Genomic DNA, 19,928 nt, shown 5'->3' with positions numbered 1-19,928 from the left:
ATATTAGTTTAACAACTGAATCGATGTGACTTAAAAGTTGAAAATAATTTGTTGCAATTACCCAATTTTCCTCCAAACATCAAATCGATTTCATCCTCTAAATTTAATACATTTTCTTCAATATTGCTTTCATTGCCAACTTCGTATGGACAGGACCATAAAAATTCAAATTTTGTGGAGTTTAAGTCTGGCTTTAGTTCTTCCAAACTCCCGTCTACTGGGTCGTAAGATGACGAGGCAGCATCTAGAGAAACTTCGTCCCCGTAGCCAACTGCTCTTCGCACGCCATATTGAATACCTGCTACCAGAGGCGGGCGAACTATCCTGATATGTATGCAGTCGGTCTGATTGATACCAACTTCGCCTATCATGGCAACATTTACGCAAACTAAGTGAAGCCCGATGGGCAGAAATCTCTTTGGTATCGTGATACCTTCCGACTTAGGTGAATACTGAAGCCCGTCGATCTTTTTAAATTTAATTTCACTGTTTGCAAATCGCTGCGCAGCTGATGGTAATGTGACATACTTATCATCTTTTTCTGTTGTGTCAGTTTCTTTACTTATGTTTAAGCTTGGAGAATCATGAGTCATTTTGTATATTTGATGTGCGTCCCATTGTATAGCAAATTTGCTCGTGGATCGACAGTTAAGACGAATCAGAGCGAAAAGGCGAAATTCTACGATGCTTGCTATGCGCTGGGGTTGGGCAAGGGAATTTTGGCCTCCCTTTTCAATAAAAACATAAGGATAATCGCAAAGAATTTCTGTTACAGTTATATCACTTGACGTGGTTTCATACGACACATGATTAAAGCCCATTGCTCGAATCTATAAATAAAAAATGTATCAGTTAATATACCACGAAAACTATGAGTACGTGTTTAAGTACCGTTTGCACTCCAGAACTAGTGTAATTGTGCTGATATGTGAAGTACAGAAACCCTGATCCGTCTTGGAGGTCTCCGCTGTATTCGTAGAATAAATATACTTTACCATAAAAATCTGACTGATCTTCGACAAGAAGAAAGAAGTTTTCCGGGTTGATACGATTGTCCTTGATGCACTCATCCGTGGTCCCAAAAGCGACTAGTGGTGAGAAATCGCCAGGATCAATAACAAAGCAAGAATTCGTCCCAAACTAAACGTTAATAGAAACGAATACTTTTTTTGCAAATTTGTTTAATTATTCCAATAAATATTCCAACCTTTTCAACAAATAGAGTCAAGTTTGCAGTTCGATTTGCTGTTGGCGGCTCGATAATCTCAAACTTCAAATTTTCAACAGCGGCCAAAACGTTTATTTTTAATGTACCAAAAGAAGAGCTAACGGCATTGGAAACGTTGACATTGATCAACTTTGTCCCAGGATTTTCAAAGGAAACAAGCATAGACGATTCTGCAGCAAAATGTGTTGTATCTTGTTTATCAGCAAAATCCGATCCAATGGCATCGAGTTGGTCCCGAGTAACTTTTGGCAAAAGTTTGAGTCTTACTCCATGTCTGTTGAGTATGTAAGCATTAGACAAAGCAGCAGTGGAGACGAAAGTAAAAGTGCCTTTTAAAACACGCCTCTACTAACCTTTTTACTGGAGAATTAGTAATGTCCTGCTGAAGACCTTCTGCTAACAAATATGCATTTGGATTTTTTCCTGCTTTCCAAATAATGCGTACTGTTGCATTTTCCAGCAAAATTGTCCAATTCATTGTAACATTTGAACCTCTCTCGATTGTAGTGCGAAAGGTAATAGCTCGATTCAATGGGAAGTAGATTTTCGTATTCCTATGGAGTAAATTTGCATGTATGTTCAGAAAAGCAACAAAGTTATACTAATGTCACATATCTTACGTTGTGTACCCTACTTTTCCGTAAAACAAGTTGTACAACTCCGAGCCATGGGAAAAGACATCAATTCCTGTGGTTTCGCTGATATCAATAAATTGAGCAGTGATACTTGCTCCTTTAATTTCCTCAAAAACATGAACTGTCTTGGGAAAATTGCATTCCGTGCTACTTATTGCGTTTGTCAAATTCATATTTATGTCATATTTTTCAGGCTTGGTGTACATATGAGTAAACTCTGCGACAAAATCGGTAGCGATGGGAAATGGGGAGATCACTACTTTAGAATTTCCATCCCCATAAGATATATGATGGCGAATGTATGAGCCATTCAAAGCTTTGGACTGAAAGAACAACGACTGATTTACAAACGCATTAATAAACTGTCCCTGTGTTATGTGGCTAATTCCTTTCAGTTGTGGCAATTTGGCACTAAATATATCTAGTATAGGCTCGTTGATATCTTCAATCAATAAAAAGTTGTATATAAGGTGCCGTGAGCTAACGTGGTTGGTTAGTGCAGCAGTTATTTCATTCTCTCCGAGGTTCTTTCTCGTCAAAACAAAAGTGGCAGGAAAAAGATCTGCAATGTCAAAACAGATTTGGACTTGACTTTCAGAGAACTGTCTGTATGTGGAATACATCTTAGTGCGGACATTTTATCAATCGTTGAAAATGCTCTAGTGCGCCAACTATCGGAAATTAGCAGTTTCCTGTATTAGTAGCTCTACCTAATTTACAAGAAAAGATAAGTCCGGAGATATAGGCCAGGTGTTGAACAGACGCAAGGGCATGCACACTATATGCGTACGTTAGGCTCGGGGTGGGCTTTTTAATGAAAGAAAATTTAGGAAATGACAGCTCGACACGGGTTTGGTTTGTGTCCAAAACAATTAGGCCGGTCAAATGATGTTGACAACAGCGTGATTTTATGCATAATTATCCTTAAAAAAATTACAAGACCTATTGAATAAATTTCCAAAGATCGGTTTTACATCTTAGAAACAAAAAACTTAAAAATAAAATTGTACAGAATTACAGCTTACCGATATCGTAGATAGCTTTACTTTGCAGAAGAATTTTACGTGCGTTTGCGATCAACCAGGTCACGCGAACATTACTTGCCCATCCTTGAACAGAATCGTTTTTGTTACCATCATCAACGTTTTCTAAATGGGCATCGAGAGTAACGACACCTGGAGGATATTGTACGACATCAATTTGATCTGCAACTAGTACAAAGTCACCACCAATCAGTGAGTTCTCAACCACTATAGGTTCACTAGTAGTAAGTTCGAGATGCCCAAAAACGTTTGCAACAGTCAGGATAGGTTTATAACTGCCAGGTTCCAAATACGTATGTGTGAAAACTTGAATGTCTGAATGATCAGGAGACGCCCGGTAAAAGTTTTGCTGAGCTAAAACCTTGCTTGAATTGTCTCCAAAATCAACTGTGTACAATGGAAGAGATCCTCTTTTAAGCTCAACTTCCATTACTAGTTTGTCCTCGCGAGCTTTTAAGTATCTGCAATGGTACATATTTCCTGACGTATTAAGTAAATGTAAAGCCTACATTACGATATAAAGCGCCAGCCTTGAACACGCTGCCCTGACGTTGAGTTGATTTCTCCGTGCGTAGCAAATCGCAGCACTAATGCGCGTTATAAAGCGGGACAAAGTTGAGGGCACAATTGCTGAATAGATGGTAAATTCGCTGCAACTACACTATTACTACAAGAGTTATGCGATTAATTGTTTGGAAAAAACACTAGCGTTAAGGGCGTATTATTAGAGAAGTTAAAAAGTTATTTAGGACCATCGATGCACCAAAAAATATAATTTAAAGCAATAAAAACTACCTGTTTGATGTTACAGATAAATTCACTTCATCTAATGGTAAACCAATCCTCGTGTTCGTGCTGATGTTCATACTACTCACGTTGTTGTATATGTACATTGATATGTTAAAGTGCCCGACTTCGGTGTAACTGCAAAACAAAAAAGTTGTTACTTAGAACCGCGTATAGGTAAATTCTGTCTGATGGCACTTCAACTACAGAAAAATAAACAATTGACAAATTCAACGACCTAACCGTTTGACAAACAGTTTGATATTGAGACTATTGTTACTTTATTTCGCTGTATTCCTAATTTAGAGTGACTGCGTTTTTATAATAAAGTGTTTCCATAAATATGAATTCACCTGTGGGTAATTGCAAACGTTCCAGACTCTGTAAACTTTAATGAATACGTATTGCATGCGCCGTCATCTCCAAAACATACATCAACATATCCGCTTGGAACCGGTTGCGCATGATATAACGTAGCAGTAGTTGGACCACCAGGTTTAAGAACCGGATATGATGTCAGCACGGTGCCAGACACGGAATATTCCACACGAATAGAAACTGAGTTGCTGAGAATTCCGTATGAGTTCATGGCCGATACACGAATTTTATAATGACCAGCTTGGTCATACGATTCACACGCCATTCTGTAGTAAAAAATAGTAAAGAATCTATGTGCTTTTTTTCTACTTTTAATGCAAACCAATACACTGTGCATCTTTTTGCACAACTTAAGCGTTAATAACAACAAGAGTGCACTCAGGAATCCGTTTTTTTTATTTTGAGCATTACTTACCGCAAAAAGCATTCGTCAATTCCACATACTTCAACCAAGTTTTTGTTGCTAAAGTCTCCAAAGTCCCATTTTACAAGGATGTTTGTTCCATGTCCAATTGTTAGTGTTACACAAAACTGCTGCTTCACACGAATAAATCTTACATTTTTGTCAACAGTCAACTGTACTCCGCTAATTGGAACATCAAACGTTACATAAGAAACGATTACAGGAACTGGGTTTGTAACTAAATTGCAGCAAGCCAGTACCAAAATGTAAGTGGAAGCTAAACCAAGCTTGGGACAGGCCCCTTGGTCCTGAGAATTGGGAGCATAAGTGGTTTTGGTAATTTGCGCGTAACCTGTTTTGTCAAAATCGTCAAAGTAAAAAAGGGAATCTAATAAGCTTAAAGATTCCGAAGTCGCAGAAACCTCTGGAGTTGAGAAGTTTGCGAAGTTTACTAGGCATTTTACTTGAGAGCCTGTTGAAATTTTCCAGAAATGCTTGTACGTGTTACCGAATGCAACAACCGCTTCGGTGGAAGCTACGAGACGGCGGATTCGACTCACCACTACCGTCGAGCCTTTAATCATCCAACTGTTTAAACGGTTCCTACAACTGACGGTAGTTTCATAATTGCCCTCTTTTAGGTACCTATGATATGCAGTGGGTATAGGTGGACATTTCACTGACAATGTTTCATGAGGAGAGCCATCGTGGTACTCCCATCTACAGATCATCTCTAAACCCGTAAGTGCAACTGTTTCCACTGCCGCAAGTTGTCCAGGTTCAGTAAGAACTTGTCTAATGAACCCCAGTCGTACATTTTCTATAGACTCGTAGACTTCAAAAGGCACGACATATACTGCTCTGGAAAACCTTACTGAACTTATGACCTCCAGTTTAATTTCGTAGATTCCTGGCTGGTCGTAAAAGTGTTTGAGTTCCAAATTAACAGCTTGATGAGCAGTCATGTACGAGGTATAGTTGCTTCCATCGTCAAAATTAACTATAATCAAAAATCTCAAAATGCCACAGTGACAGTAAAGATCTCCTACAACGTTTTCTGGAGAGCAGCAATGTACTCTTGTTATTCCGACAGTGATGTGCTGACCCACTTCCACAGGTCCAGTTGGCTTGACAACGAAAGTAGCTGTAGTTACTGCAGCTCGCGAATAGACAACAACTAAACTATTAAAAGAATACATTGTTGCCTTGGCACGATTTCCACATCTGTAAATTCCCCCGTGTCCAGCAAAGCCACAGAAACTGAGGTTTTTATATTCTGCTTTTCTGTTTTCATATGAGAAATGGTCAAGTGTTTGTAGATTTTCACTGTTATTATGATAGCAAATCGATGGGTCTTCGGGGTTTGGCACATTGTGTAAAGATACGTTATATGCAAAGCAAATGCAGTTATTAAGTTGGACCATCGACAGCAAAGAACGTCTTGTTGATGCACAAAACTGACGACATGAAAGAGATAAGTCGTAAGATTCAAACAGTCGCTGCGAGTTTGACTTGATATCTGCCGAATCGTGAAACGTCGTTCCAACTAAATTTGGTATTTTGGAACAACCATGCAAAAAGGGATCTGCACAAAAATAAAACCGTAAGTAATTAAAATACAATCAAAGGAAACGCTAGATGACCTTTTACGAAAGGCATGGAACACAAAACTCCTGTGCTCGAGTATGTTTGAGAGGGAAGGGTAGACCAACCGTAAAAAGAACCGGAGTTTTCAGATGACCTAATAACAATCACTGCGGTTTCATCAGTGGCTGTAACACGAACACTTGTGTAGAATCCGTTGAATGTGCCCTAAAAAAGAAACTTTCTCAAGTCGACTTTGTTTGGATAAATGTCAAAGGCGAGGACATGATGTTTCTTGTAGAGTATAATGGAGATACATTACACTGACAGTCACTTGGATAACTGGCCGCGAGAAACAGGTATGATAATCAAACTCGTTTAACAGTTGTATTTTGCACGTGTATATGATGCATTACACTTACAAGGGCGTCATTTCAAGATATTCGCACCATCTGTAACCAACCTTGTTAAAGAAGACTTCCTGAGTGCTCTGCCAAACCAGGATTTTTCTGTCACTTGAATACTTTACGTCAAGATAAAACCAAAGAACATTGTGCTCAATTGGCAACATTTCATCCAAAAACTTTTCTATCTCATACTCTTGGGCCAAACTTGTAATACTTGGAAGTGTTGCATCCACATCGGAACAAATACTTTGTGCCTCCTCAAACGTTGCGCTGGTATTAAAAACTTTGAAACAACTTTCCCCAATTTGATGCCACCCCGTTAGACAACTGCTGCCTAGAAATGAACGCCAACTTTTGTACGTGATGAACCACGTTGAAACGGCAATATGTACTAGGAACTAATATTAAAATAAAGGTGTTTTTTGTGTCAAACAATCTTTTGATTGAGATGCACAGAATGGTTATTTATTTGTTTAACCTTACGACAAGTGCTGAAAATAGTACCTTAACCAGTAATAGTAATACAACCGAAAATGTATACTTTTGTGTAAGAAATTTTTTTACCTAACTTTTTTATCACAATAAATCTGGTATATAAAGGGCTTGCAATGAATATACTAACAGTTTGAACGATTTAAATTTGCCTCACCTAGATGCATAAACGGAAGGCCGTTTGCAACACCATCCCAAAAATGAATCTCGGCGATCACAAACACACTGAAACCGCTGGGGAAGTCGTTTCTTCTGCCGATAACCACAGACTGAAACTGAGCGAAAAGTTGCTGTTCATATCTATCAGTGACAACGTCTTTCCACATGTAAGTATGAGCTTCTCGAACGTCATTTACATAAAAGCTCAAACCTGTAAAAATTAAAAAATGCAATTTATCAATTAACATTCCAATTCAGAAAAAACATTTGCATTTCAACAGGGTGCTATAAACAGGCAACAACGTACTTCAAACAAAATTTGCGTACAGGTAGCCTAGATGTTTTATGCTTTTTTTTCTCTCATTACGATTTTGTACAATTCAACACGGTGCGAACACTGGAAAATTTGTTCTTCAAACTTAAAAGTAAATTTGTGTACACGTAGATGTTTTTAAGCGTATGCGATTTTCTGTCAGTATGAGTTTGTACTTGCTTACACATACTAAAGATGCTGTTAAAGCAAAATACACATATTTCTTAAAATCGTAAGGACGAATATTTGTTAAATTAACATTAACAAAACGGCAACATTTGAAAGTCATGCTGATAAATCCAATTGGTGTTTTGGGAACGTATTGTTGTTTATCTACCATGAAGTATCATTGGTTGATCTGTTACTATTCCATTTTTAGCATAATCATTAATGAACTAATTTTGTCAATAGTTTAAAAGTAAAGAACATAACCCACCATTATCCGGATGCCATGAAATTCTAATTAATCCATAATCGTAGGATTTGTACCACACTTCTAACGTCCACATCTTAGTTCCGGTTGAAACCTCAACGAAATAGCGACCTAACGTCCTATAAAAGCTAAACCCACGAGACCAAGGCGCGGTTCCACTGGAAATGATGTAACATTCACCATTCTGAAAACCACCATTCTAACATTCACCATTAGGGTTTAGGAATATAAAAAAAGGGAGAGTGTCGGAAAAAAAACTCGAAAAGTAAAATTTTACTATAATGTGTACAAATCTAATTAGTCTTTCACATTGAAAACGTGAACATACTTGGCTAAATTCATTTCGTAAATCAGCTAATTGTACAATGTAACTTTTTTGTCGTGTTAATTAAATAAACGATTTAGGAGAAACAGAAAAAAATAGTCAAAAAATGACTTCTCTACTTTTCTCACCCATTCTTTGCATTCCATAGATTTAAACCAAAACTGTATTGTAAATCCGTTTTCACAGCGCAACACATCATGTAAACAATTGCCCGAACCCGAAATGTGTTTTTCTATCTCCAACCAACCATATGTTTCTTCGGGTGTAAGGTTATCACTCAATAAATTTGCATAGTTCCACAAACCAATACGTCGATTAAATAAAGTCGGGGCGAAACTTGCGCTTATTCTGTCCACCTTGCCTCGTTTCTGTAGTGTTAAATAAAATGCAAATATTTTGGCCAAGAAAAAGTCAAATCCTTGTAAAAGTTTTGTTTGGTTTACCTTAAATTCTAATGTACCATCTTTTGTTTTTAGGACATCATCGTGAACTTGGAAGTGCATCGGCGATGATAACATGTTGGTTTCGTCTGCAATATAACAAAATGTTAAACAATCATATAAAAATCATGAAACACCTATTTGCTTGCAACAATATCAATTAATTCCATGAAAGATAGTTATAAATATCATGTTTTTGGGTATTTGAGTTACAATCAATAAAGAACAATGTCAAATATTTCACTTATAGTTACAATACGTTTTACAGAGCAGAATGTTTGTACCTGTCATTTCGACAATATCAAGAGACTGTTCAATAATCCAAAGGTTACTCAAGTACGTCCTATCTTCGGCCAAAACAACCTTGTTATTTACATATTTCACAAGAATGGGACCAATCAAAAACTCAGGAAACAAATCAGTACTCTCAAACATTTTGCTTTCCAAGTTGTCTACGGCTGTTGTACTAGCAGTTTTACAAAAGTCGGGCCAACGTTTGCAGAAAAACCACTTTCCATTTTCGTGGTATTGAATCCAAAAGGGAACACTGACATTTCTATCTAGCAGCCAGCTAAAAAAGTTGATTTTGTCCGAATTAGGATTTGACGGCTGTATTTAACAAGTACATAAATAATCCTTCTTACTCTACGGTGCCAATTCTGTCATGTGTTTCCGTTTTGTGCAATAGAGAGATTACCCACTTGTGTGGTCCTTCTGATGGTTCAGCTTCTTTTTTTGAAAGTTGAACACGGAAACCAAAAGTGTTGGAACTTTCAATAATTGCCGTGTGGGGAAGGTTTCCAAAAATGAAAATATGGTCAAGATTGTCATCAAAAACAACATCATTTTCAAACGAAACCTACGTACAAGCAATAGCACCGAAAAAATGCAAAAATATTTTGTATCCAAGAAATCCCACCTTTATTTGAAAAGAAACAGTAAATCCGCTTGAACACAAAATTGTACTTCCAATGCACTGGTTTTCAAACCGTCCGCATGATTTATGAAAGTTATCCTTATTTCTGTGTAACAATCAATTTTAATAAATTTCTTAATACTAATTTAAAAAAAAAAAACAAGCTTACATTTTGCATGTTTCTTCTGATAAAGTGCTGGGTGCAGATTCTATGCTAGGAACCTCATCTATCCATCGATGGCGCACGGGTATATTTCCTGCACAAAGATTTAAATCCAAATCTATATTACATTTTACCAATAAAAAATTTTCAACGCAATTCGATACAGTATTTAATCTACAGATTTTGAAACAACGTTAGAGTAAAAGGACATTTTTTCTGCATTTTTAGTAAAAGAACAACTCGTGTGAAATGTTGGCATCCTGTCACAAATAATGTTTGTCATCATATGTCATTTTCAAAGCATTTAGTCAGTAAATCTACGTCAACTAGTTGTAGCTATAATGTCGCAGGGCAACACCATTTTAAGATAATGTGTACTGATCCACCGGGCGTTTACTTACACTTTAAATTTCTGACTAGTTGTGGAATTACCTTTTATACTTTTGGTCTCGTCCATCGTTAAACTCTCATCAAACATAACCATTTCATCAAGATCAAACTCTCCGTCTGTGGAGTTGCTTCCGACTACAAAAGTTGATTTGTTGCAACTGGGACGACTCCCGTTAAACACTACAGAGGGTCGTGTGACTTCGGTCACTTCCACTAAATCAACAAACAATCGAACTTGATTTACCGAACTCACGTTAAACCAAACATTGGTCCATTTCTGTAAATAAAAAAACGGCTGTTTTTTATCGTTTTAGCGGCTACAGTACAACATAATTGCGCACCCTGTATATGACCGAAAACGATTTTGTCGAATACTGAGTTTTAGTGTGGATTACCAAACTTATTCCTTTTGCAGTAGAAATAAATAAAGACCAGCCTTTGCACTGGCGATCTTTCGTGATTCCACCTAATGCAAACAAACAAATACTGTTATGCTTTGTTTACAGAAACACGGTGTAAATAGAACGGTTTGACGCTTTAAAAGCACGGTCAGGAGCACAAAATGAAACACACCTGTGTTGAATACAATTAAATCGCCTTCTTTAGGCCAAGACATCACCCGGATCCAAAAAGAAACTGTCAAACCATGCTTACAACTTTGTTCAGTTGATAGGCTTCCCCAACAAAGGTTACCAGAGGTGACTGCTTGGTTACCATGGCTTTCGTAAAACAAAAATTACAATGAATTTTATGAAACCAAGAAATTTTTATACCTCACTGTAGCTTCGTGTTTTGCTTTCTCTTTCTTTGATAAAACATGTAGTAATTTACCTGAATCGCAGAGCACGACTTCTCACTCCCGTAACAACCTGGGCATAGGAATTCATCCAATTCCATATTAGAGGTCTCCACTTCAAACCCTGATGAAGTTTTGTAAATCTCAAATCCAATGGAGGCGACCCAAGGTGGAGTAATTCATCAAATGTGACTAAAACAGGTTCTAGGATAAAAAGTGACTGTATTTAGGGCGTAATGCCGACCGACATATTTTGAAAGATAACAACATTACAACACAAATTGAACTGAGTCAGTGAATCCAGCAATCTAGCGGGTGATACAGAAGTTTGCTTCACATGAATGTTTAATGCGACATGTCTATTTTTCTACTTTAAGTCCAACCTTTGTGTTGTAGAACAGGAACAAAGATAGAGCCTTTTACAGGTTCTCCGTACAATCGTCCAGTAGAGTTGATCGGACAATAAAAGTTTTCTGTTTGTAAACGCCGACACAACATCACAAAGCTCCCGAAATAAGCGCTTTCTAAATTTTCTTCGAATTTATTTTCAGAAGCGTCGGACTCTTGCTGAGGTAAAATTATTCCATTTTGGTTAAGCAAAGCAGAAAGATTTTTCCACGCTTCGTTTGACCATTTTCCCTCAGTTACTATTGCAACGAACTTTAATTCTTCCTGAAATGCAAATTAAATAAAAATTTGCTAAGATCAACATATTGTTTTAAACAGCTCTAATAAAAAACGTTTTTCATTTTCGTGCATCAATGTATAGGTGTCTGATTACATACCGCAAATAAATCTAACGCTTGTTGGCTCCCGTCATGTATCCACATTGAACTATTATTGTACCAAATAACTTTGCCCAGATTGTTATGACCAGTTACGTGAATACAACCAACCAACGAGCAATTTCTTTCTCTTGACGACCACTTGTTGCATAAAATATAATACATTTTTTAAAACACTCCAAAAACAACAATTATACTACTTATGTAAAACTCTAATACTTTTTTTAATAAGCGTTTTTTATTGCTTACCTCTGTATGTTTTCCATTTACCAAGAGACTAGCAAACACAGGCAAAATGTCTGCGGGGTACGAAGAAAGATAAAGAGAAACCTCTGTCGGACCTATAGTTGATAAAATACCATCCGAGTTTTGTTCGTTTTCGACAGAAGCAAATACAAATTTGTTTTTTACTAGATATTCACTCTTACGTTTCAAATCAATTTTGCAAGCCTGTCCATACGACAATAAATGATATGTCCGAAGACATTCTTTTACTTGCCAACCAGTTGAGTTCGATGAATCCATGTACATACAGACGGGACTAACTTTAGATTCGGTGTGATCAGCACAACCATAACCCTATAATAAATCATTGGAAAAGGTTAATAAAAAAACACAGCGCCTCCAAGTAATATCTACACGACAAGTTTGCAAATAATTTTCATTTTCAACGCTTTTTAAGTTTGTTAGGTTAGATGTATTTGCAGTGTACCTATTTTCGAATAATATAAGGACAGTTGGTCTCCAAAGAGAGGCTAATTCTAACAGAAAAAATAACACTTACACAAGGCGATTCATCAATCCAAAATGCGGTGGACGTACCAGGTTCCATCATAAGTCCAATCCATATGTATAATACGGACATTTCCTTCATTAAACCTAAATATAAATACATGCCCATAAGTTTACTTTTTCGTACTTGTAAAGAAATACCCCACACAACGCGGTATTGAAAAAAACAATAAATAAATATTTGCAGGTCCCATATTTTGTGAGTAGCCGTTACTAGATGCATATTTGTTATCGACTTAACTCTGTAAATCGTGATTCCAAAGTTAATTAAGCTGCGCAATCAACTGCATGTTTTTGTGTTTTACGGTTATAAAATGTTTTGTAACTTACCCTTTACTATTTAATCAGTGTGCAGAAATAAGGTGGATCATGAAATTAAAACAACTGCACCAAACAAAACGGTAAAGTGCAGTTCGCCAGTGAAAGAGCTCCAGCAAAAAATAATGGAGAACAAACTACTGGAAACTGTTGTACCATATATATACACCAGCACGCATAAAGCTTAATTCACCCTCGTCAGCAGCTGCTGATTTTCTTGTCTATTGAACTAAAATTACCTTTATTAGTTTTACAAAAGTAAACTAATGCCAAAACTCTTTGAAAACACCCCGGAACCATACAAATTAAATGAATTTAAATTGCTGCGAAATTCTTGTCAAAAACTGCTATTATGTTTTGGGTGTTAACAGAAAATGTTGTAGTGTATACGAGCACGTTAGTAAGTATATTAAGTTAACCACTCGAAAAATGCTGACCTAAATTTTGATGCAAGAGTGTTGTTTCATTCTCTATGTTAAAAACCGACAGTGGGTGGAGCCATAGAGAAGTGAACACAAACAAAACCCGATTACGATCCTGTATTTGCCAACCAGTATTTGCTGTACGGCGTCAACAAACCCTATCCAACATAAGGTTTCAGTCTTACTAACCTTGAACGAAGAGTTGTTCTTGCTGGGAATGCAGCGATATCAGATGTCCGCCGATTGTCATGCATTTTTCTTCTGCTTGATAAAAGTCCACATCATTATCGGCCTATGAATAGCAAGTAATTAATATTTTGTCATAAGCACACAAACGGTAGTAAGTAAGGCAAACCCAGTAATATTACACTACCACAATTATTTTAGGCATTATTACTAGGGACTGTTTACCTGTAGGAAAAAACAACTTGTTTCAAATAGTTTCCATCCCGGCGGACAACGGATCATTTCAATGCAAACCTGTTAAAATTGCAAACTAATAAATAATACCGACAAGTAAAATTAACGGTATAATAAGCTACGCTGATAATTGTTTAAATGACCAGTTCAAAAACAACACACTTACTTTGCCGTTTCCAGTAAATCTTTCTTTGCACACACAGTGAAATGATCCAGGATCATCTACACAAAATGCGTTTTCGTGGCACTCTCCTTGGTGTTTATCACACAACGAATAATTTTGTTTGCACGTAAAAATAGTTTCTTCCAAGTGATTTCTGTTTGGCACTGCATCAAAACAGTTAGTTTTAAATATTAATGGTGATTTTTCATGTCTCAGCTTTGCCAATTGCAAGCTTTGCATCTGGCACAAGAGTACTACGACTGTGCTTTATACATATAAATCTAATGCAACTTACGTCACACGCAGCGTAGAACGAAAAAAAAAGAAACAACTTGAAATTAAACTAACCTTGTCTCAATTTCTGACACAGAGAAACAGCATCGGTCGTGGAGTCACAACTAACTGGCAGCAACGTTCCATTTGCAAGTGTCAAACAACTTTGGGTTTCACTACCACCAATATGGTTATTCATCCATGGATACTCGATGCTGTCGTTATTGCGAGAGAGAAATTTCAGTTGGGTTGAATTATAATAAAAAGCAATCCACATATGCATGTCGGAAGGCAATACATTTTCAACCAAAAACCTAAAATTGTAAAATATAATTTGATCAAAGTAAAAACAATTATCCAGTTGCAGTTTACGCTTGAAACATGGAGAGAAAAAAGACATTTTACTTACATGAAAGCCTCTTTAACAAACAGATCAAAAAATGCCAGTTCTCCACCATGCTCCCAGCATTGAGACTGCGCATGTTCAACAGATGGAGCAACTTCAGATGTCACATAATAAGCATAATCACTGTAAGGTGTAACTTTCCATTCCGATAAAACATCGTCATCTAACCACAATGAATACACATATTATTTGAAACATATACACTATGACTATTATGATCATTAAAAAAATTGGCTAAACGTTCCTTAAAACATATAATTTCAAAATTTTTCAACTATCTCTCCCTTTTCTAATTACCTGGTGAATAATGTGTGTAGCATTGTGGATTTCCGCTGACAGGTTCTTCGTAACAACACCCCTGCAGTATGCAGTCAGCCTTGTTGAAATTCTGCCCTGACAAACATGCTTGACGAAATTCCGGATCGATGTTGCATCGTGCTGTAGGCACCCGAAAGGCATTTGTTTTATTGTCTAGGTTATTTTGCTATTTGACAAAAGATCTACTAATAAATCATCTGTACTTAAAAATCCCACCTGATAATCGTTGGCAAAAAGCATGTTTAATCTGAGTAGTACAATCCAGGCCATATAAGATCCCACTCAAGAAAACGACACAAGTTTCACTATTGGTAAGAATAATGTCCACGTGCACAGTTGCGCCTTGCAAAGTTACAAAGTTCCCATCCATGGCATTGCGTGTTATTCCCACCCAAACTGGTGTTTGATGCGGGAATGTTGGAAAAATCATATGTCTGATAAATCTTTGAAACGAATTGGAAAATTGGAGGCACAAATGTAGTGCAGTGTTAAAATAAAATTTATCTAATTTAATAACCTGTCTACACAAAATAACGCCTGGTCAAATATCCAAGTTCACTTACTCATATTCCAATTCGTTATCGAGGCCAACATACGCAAGTTCACCTCCTTCATCTACACATTTTTGTCTGCCAACTTGCATAGTTCCCCAAGTCAAGTCATTTGTAAATGCGGTAATCGGGCTCTCTAAGTTTACCACTGCATATTCGTAACTGCTGTAGATTGATTTCAGCCACAAGTCGTTTGAAAACGCGGCACCTGACAACATAGGGCCGCCAAATTTATATCTACATCACAACTCGCAAAAAATGTAAAAAATGCAAGGGATTTTAGAAATTCTACCTATTACGCTAATTTGTACTGTACAATTACTAAAAGTTAAAAATACAAACAAAAAATGGCTTAAACGTTGGGCAGGAAAAACAAAGTTTGAGTGTCGATCAATGCTTGTTGCAGTTGAGATATGGCAATCACTTTTCAATTATCCATACTGTGCATATTTCTCCAAAGCTTTCACTGTTTTGGCAACATAACAACAAAAACGATTATTACCAGTTTGTTTCTTCACAAAGCAGTCGGGATAAACTGAAGATGTAGCGTGATAACAATAGCCAGTTTCTAGACATTTTTGTTTGGTCACTGTCGTAGTAAAAGCTACCCATCTGTATTGTGGCTTAATATCGCACTCATTCAAATCTATGCCAAAATATCGTCATCAGCAATAACTAGATTTTACAGAAAAACGTGAATTAAGTTAACCTGCTGCCAGTTTAAATGTTGCGGCACTATCCAACCCGTCGGCTATGACCAACCCATCAAATTTGCTTGTAAGGTATTGATTTGTTTCATCGGCCAGTTCAAATGTTGCAATAGTATCATTCCCGTCTACTGACTAAAATAGTTGTTACAACACTGCACAAAGTGATTATTAATTTTTCTGTTACCTGATTGTAATTAAACAAAACTGCGGTTTTTAAACTTCCCTGTGCAATAATGCTTCCGTCTTGGTTTGCTCGTATGTATGCGTCTTTGGTTTTCATCCGAACGGAAACATTTTGTTTTAATGAATCAGATGAAAGCACCAGATAAAATGGATCGTGGTCGACAGTAAAAGGAACAAGCTTCTCTTTGGTTTCAACCGTTATACCAACTGTCAAATCCTCATCTGGGTGAATTATAAAGGGGCCGAGTGCCCGAAGCAATTTTTCAGAATGATCTGTTCGAATAAAAGTGCCAACTTGTAACATATAAAAGACGCAACTGAAATACAATTTTGTAGCGCTTGTAGTGTAGCAAAAGTAGCAAAGCTGTTAATAATGGCAAAAAAACAAAAAAACGAAACACCCGTTTAATATTACGAAAAAATAGGAAACAAACAAATATAGTTTTATAAATACAGTATATGAAATCAAACCTGGTATAGCGTACACCTGATTTGACATGTAACCGCCCTTTCCGTCATTTAAACAATTCATCGACTTTTGCGACAAAAACTCTTCAGGATCACCAGTGGAGCCGAAACACATACCGCCATTTTGTAGGGCGAACGCTTTTAAGCCCATCGATCGCGCTGCTACGTAACATTTAAGCAACGCAAAATGGCGAGTTCGAAAGGATCCATCCAAATAAAATGATTGGTCATCTAAAGGAGTTATGTTTGTATTTTTAACATTGTGCCACCAACATCCCAAGTTCCTTAATGTCACTGTAAAAAAAGAAAAGAAATTGTATTGTCGTTCACCTTGTAAACAAAATAGCAATCTTCTTGCCTGTAGCGGGCAGAAATTTTGCATAACAGTTTCCGTTTGACTTGTGATAATAACAACCAAGTTTAGTACAGTTATCCCAACTTGTTGCGGTCGTTGCGCAAAGAACTTCGCTTGGCATCATTGTGTCATCTAGAACAGAATAAAAATGTAGCACTCATTGCATTTAAAAGGAAGCAACAATTACCAAACAAGTTTTTTTTAATACCTAAATGGTAAGTTTGACTTGTTGCAACAAATGCAATTGGCTCTTGTGCAGAATCCATAAGAGTTTCTGGAAAAATAGTAATAAAATCAAGGATTTTTATCAGGGAGTCGAACCGCTTGTCATATGGGTTCAGGTTCGGTTCAGGTTCACTTGGTTTTGTTTTTCAGGGTTCGGGTTCGGTTACGGTTTTTAAAAATGCATATTTTCGGGTTCGGGTTTTGTTCCGGTTTGGGCAACTATCCGGTCCGAACCGGTTTGCGGTTTTTAAACCGGTTCAAATTTTTATTCGTTTTAATTTAATTCTACCCATCATCTACCTGGCCTTATCAAACTCCAAAAATTTTTGCAAGTGCACTGTTATTTTTGACACGCCCTATAAGTGTTATCTCGCGTGTTCTTTAGTGCGCTGTTTTGAAAAAAAAAACATAGTACAGACTGCATTTTCTACTGGTTCGGTTCCGGTTCGGGTCCAACGCCAAACAAAATATGGCGTTCAACTTCGGTTCGGGTTTTTAGAAAGTCGTAATTAGCGGTTCGGGTTTAATGAAATTAACGGCTCAAACCGGTTCGCGGGTTCGGGTTCAGTTCCGGTTCGACTCCCTGATTTTTATACTCACTAAAGTTACTAACAGGCAATTACGAAAGTTGTGCGTTTGCAAAACATTAAAAAACCCAAAAATTTAAATTAAATTTTTTTTTTAAAACAGTATTGCAACACAACAGTATGTTACTAAACAGCAGTATAAAAGCGTACGAAATAACGTTTACCTGCAGCACGAAGATAACCAGTTACTTGACCAACCATTGGTGTAACCCGGTTGAATATGCTGGTGTTGTGAAAATTTGTTCCATAACACTCTGCATGGGTCTTGTCAGATCTGACAAAGCATGTTTATTAAATTTGAAACCATATGGTCCTGCTTTACAAACTTACGTGTTGTAATTAAGAATAAAGGTGAAGCACTTTGATTTTTGTAAACATTGTTCAGCACATTGCGTTTCGGGCGAGGACACATTGAGAAAAACTTTACTGAAGGTAAATACAACCTCATCGTTTGCCGGGTCAATGCCAGTTGCGTTTGGAAAAACATCCCAAGTAATCGGATCTAAGTCGCACAAAAAGATTTTGTAAAGTCCGACATAGCAATTGTCTCCAGTGTAACAACTTTTAATAAAACAGTATGCTCTGTTTACATTTCTGATTTAGGTAAACGCTCATTAATATAAGTAAAATCAAAATACAGTTATGTGAACAACGAATAGTTTCAGATAAATGTAATATGACATATCAACTAGATAATACATAACAACTTACACATTTCGCAAATGTACATTGCTGTGGCTGAACATGGTATTGGAATCCATCCGTAACTTTCGCTGCTAGCATTTTCGTTTCCCAGTCCGAGGCACAAACCTATATCAGTTTGGTTAAATGCAAACTTTTTCCAAAACAAACCTAGCTTTAAAATATCTAAAGGTTGAGTGGTTGTGTCAGGTGCCACAGTAGTTTCACTACCACTACCACTTCCGCTCGTATCAGTAGAAGAAGTATCATTTACATCTGTCTCTACAGGGGTTGGAACAGGAACCTCAGAACCATCCTCCCATCTCCACCCCCGGGTATTTTGGTTGGCTCCCAGCCAAAATGTAAAGGTCTTAATTTTACTAGCCACCGCTTGCGTGATCAAGTCTACAATGAAATTTTGGAGCTCCAACGTCTTAACAACTGCAAGATGTGCCCTCACTTTGGGACCGTTGTAGTTGCGACAAAGAGATTTTGCTGTATCATGCGTCAGCAAGTTTGTAAAAACACGATAGTTATGACCTTTAAATGTTTTCCATTCTGTAAATACGTACATATTAAAAGCTTATTGTAACCTTTTTTGCTTGGAAAGCCTTTCAGCTATAGATTTAAATGAATAGATGGTAAAGTAAAACTTACTTCCAGCCTGTGTTTGAAAGAACCTTTGTTTGTGTTCTGTTGCATTTGGTGTGTACATAGTATCATTTCCGTGACAAGACTTTGTAACTTTGGCTAGTGGCTGAAGTTCGGTAATTGTTTGAGGATACAGACACCCACTTACAAGTGGTATTGAATGGTTGCAGATTACATCATGCTTGATAATTTCTGTGGTGGAAACAGGCACACATTACAAGCTTCTTTGCATTTTGCACGCAAACTTGAGATTACAAATTAATAATTTTATGTACCAGAAACACAATTCTCGGATGTATAAACAGTTCTTGCGGAATCCAAAACTAACAGTTCAGACGACAGACCGGTACGAAAAATTTGCCTTGCTCCAGTCATTGAGGTACCGATCTAAAAAATGTAAAAGATAACCTATCTTTTCCAGCAACTTAAACTCAATAACATACCTTGTAGTATAATTGTAAGTTATCGTGAAGCAAATAGTAGTTTCCGTCAATATCAAGTCCGACAAAAGCAAATTCCGATAAAAGTTTGAAACATGTAATCGATATTAGTTGTAACTTAGAACTGGCATGATGTTTGGTGGTACCATGACTTCTGTACGCGGGCAACAAAACAGCTTGAAAGTTAAACTGAATTGTAATCAAGTGGACGCTGTAGCTGTCACAAGTTTGAACTTTCGTGACTGGCTGCATTTCAAGGTCATGCTGATATCACATAAATATTATTAAA

The 19,928-nt window shown here is 37.0% G+C and overlaps 1 protein-coding gene across 1 annotated transcript in view; it reads right to left on the bottom strand.

The window, feature by feature from the left end:
• LOC145222720 (uncharacterized) overlaps positions 1-19,928 on the bottom strand; it is a 31,794-nt gene that overhangs the window by 11,115 nt on the left and 751 nt on the right. Inside the window, exons 4-51 of the mRNA XM_080088900.1 lie at positions 19,643-19,903; positions 19,475-19,586; positions 19,206-19,391; positions 18,579-19,106; positions 18,198-18,369; positions 18,032-18,141; positions 17,264-17,329; positions 17,059-17,187; positions 16,704-16,994; positions 16,234-16,505; positions 16,049-16,181; positions 15,842-15,985; positions 15,352-15,547; positions 15,005-15,231; positions 14,768-14,908; positions 14,474-14,633; positions 14,140-14,378; positions 13,795-13,955; positions 13,620-13,688; positions 13,398-13,500; positions 12,461-12,555; positions 12,105-12,255; positions 11,926-12,017; positions 11,677-11,817; positions 11,275-11,563; positions 10,927-11,095; positions 10,669-10,814; positions 10,437-10,561; positions 10,138-10,372; positions 9,712-9,799; positions 9,546-9,648; positions 9,271-9,485; positions 8,911-9,197; positions 8,630-8,715; positions 8,315-8,554; positions 7,865-8,045; positions 7,114-7,326; positions 6,521-6,798; positions 6,117-6,285; positions 4,486-6,058; positions 4,046-4,336; positions 3,702-3,830; positions 2,889-3,367; positions 1,849-2,425; positions 1,582-1,782; positions 1,208-1,502; positions 892-1,140; positions 62-830 (exon numbers count right to left, since the gene is read on the bottom strand). Coding sequence (XP_079945026.1) covers positions 62-830; positions 892-1,140; positions 1,208-1,502; positions 1,582-1,782; positions 1,849-2,425; positions 2,889-3,367; positions 3,702-3,830; positions 4,046-4,336; positions 4,486-6,058; positions 6,117-6,285; positions 6,521-6,798; positions 7,114-7,326; positions 7,865-8,045; positions 8,315-8,554; positions 8,630-8,715; positions 8,911-9,197; positions 9,271-9,485; positions 9,546-9,648; positions 9,712-9,799; positions 10,138-10,372; positions 10,437-10,561; positions 10,669-10,814; positions 10,927-11,095; positions 11,275-11,563; positions 11,677-11,817; positions 11,926-12,017; positions 12,105-12,255; positions 12,461-12,555; positions 13,398-13,500; positions 13,620-13,688; positions 13,795-13,955; positions 14,140-14,378; positions 14,474-14,633; positions 14,768-14,908; positions 15,005-15,231; positions 15,352-15,547; positions 15,842-15,985; positions 16,049-16,181; positions 16,234-16,505; positions 16,704-16,994; positions 17,059-17,187; positions 17,264-17,329; positions 18,032-18,141; positions 18,198-18,369; positions 18,579-19,106; positions 19,206-19,391; positions 19,475-19,586; positions 19,643-19,903 — 11,566 coding nt within the window. The remainder of the gene's footprint in view (positions 1-61; positions 831-891; positions 1,141-1,207; positions 1,503-1,581; positions 1,783-1,848; positions 2,426-2,888; positions 3,368-3,701; positions 3,831-4,045; positions 4,337-4,485; positions 6,059-6,116; positions 6,286-6,520; positions 6,799-7,113; positions 7,327-7,864; positions 8,046-8,314; positions 8,555-8,629; positions 8,716-8,910; positions 9,198-9,270; positions 9,486-9,545; positions 9,649-9,711; positions 9,800-10,137; positions 10,373-10,436; positions 10,562-10,668; positions 10,815-10,926; positions 11,096-11,274; positions 11,564-11,676; positions 11,818-11,925; positions 12,018-12,104; positions 12,256-12,460; positions 12,556-13,397; positions 13,501-13,619; positions 13,689-13,794; positions 13,956-14,139; positions 14,379-14,473; positions 14,634-14,767; positions 14,909-15,004; positions 15,232-15,351; positions 15,548-15,841; positions 15,986-16,048; positions 16,182-16,233; positions 16,506-16,703; positions 16,995-17,058; positions 17,188-17,263; positions 17,330-18,031; positions 18,142-18,197; positions 18,370-18,578; positions 19,107-19,205; positions 19,392-19,474; positions 19,587-19,642; positions 19,904-19,928) is intronic.

This window comes from Phallusia mammillata, chromosome 4, assembly GCF_965637545.1.
Source record: "Phallusia mammillata chromosome 4, kaPhaMamm4.hap1.1, whole genome shotgun sequence".
Classification (NCBI taxonomy): domain Eukaryota; kingdom Metazoa; phylum Chordata; class Ascidiacea; order Phlebobranchia; family Ascidiidae; genus Phallusia; species Phallusia mammillata.
The sequence above is the reverse complement of the archived record's forward strand: the minus strand, read 5'-3'. Positions and strand labels throughout refer to the sequence as shown.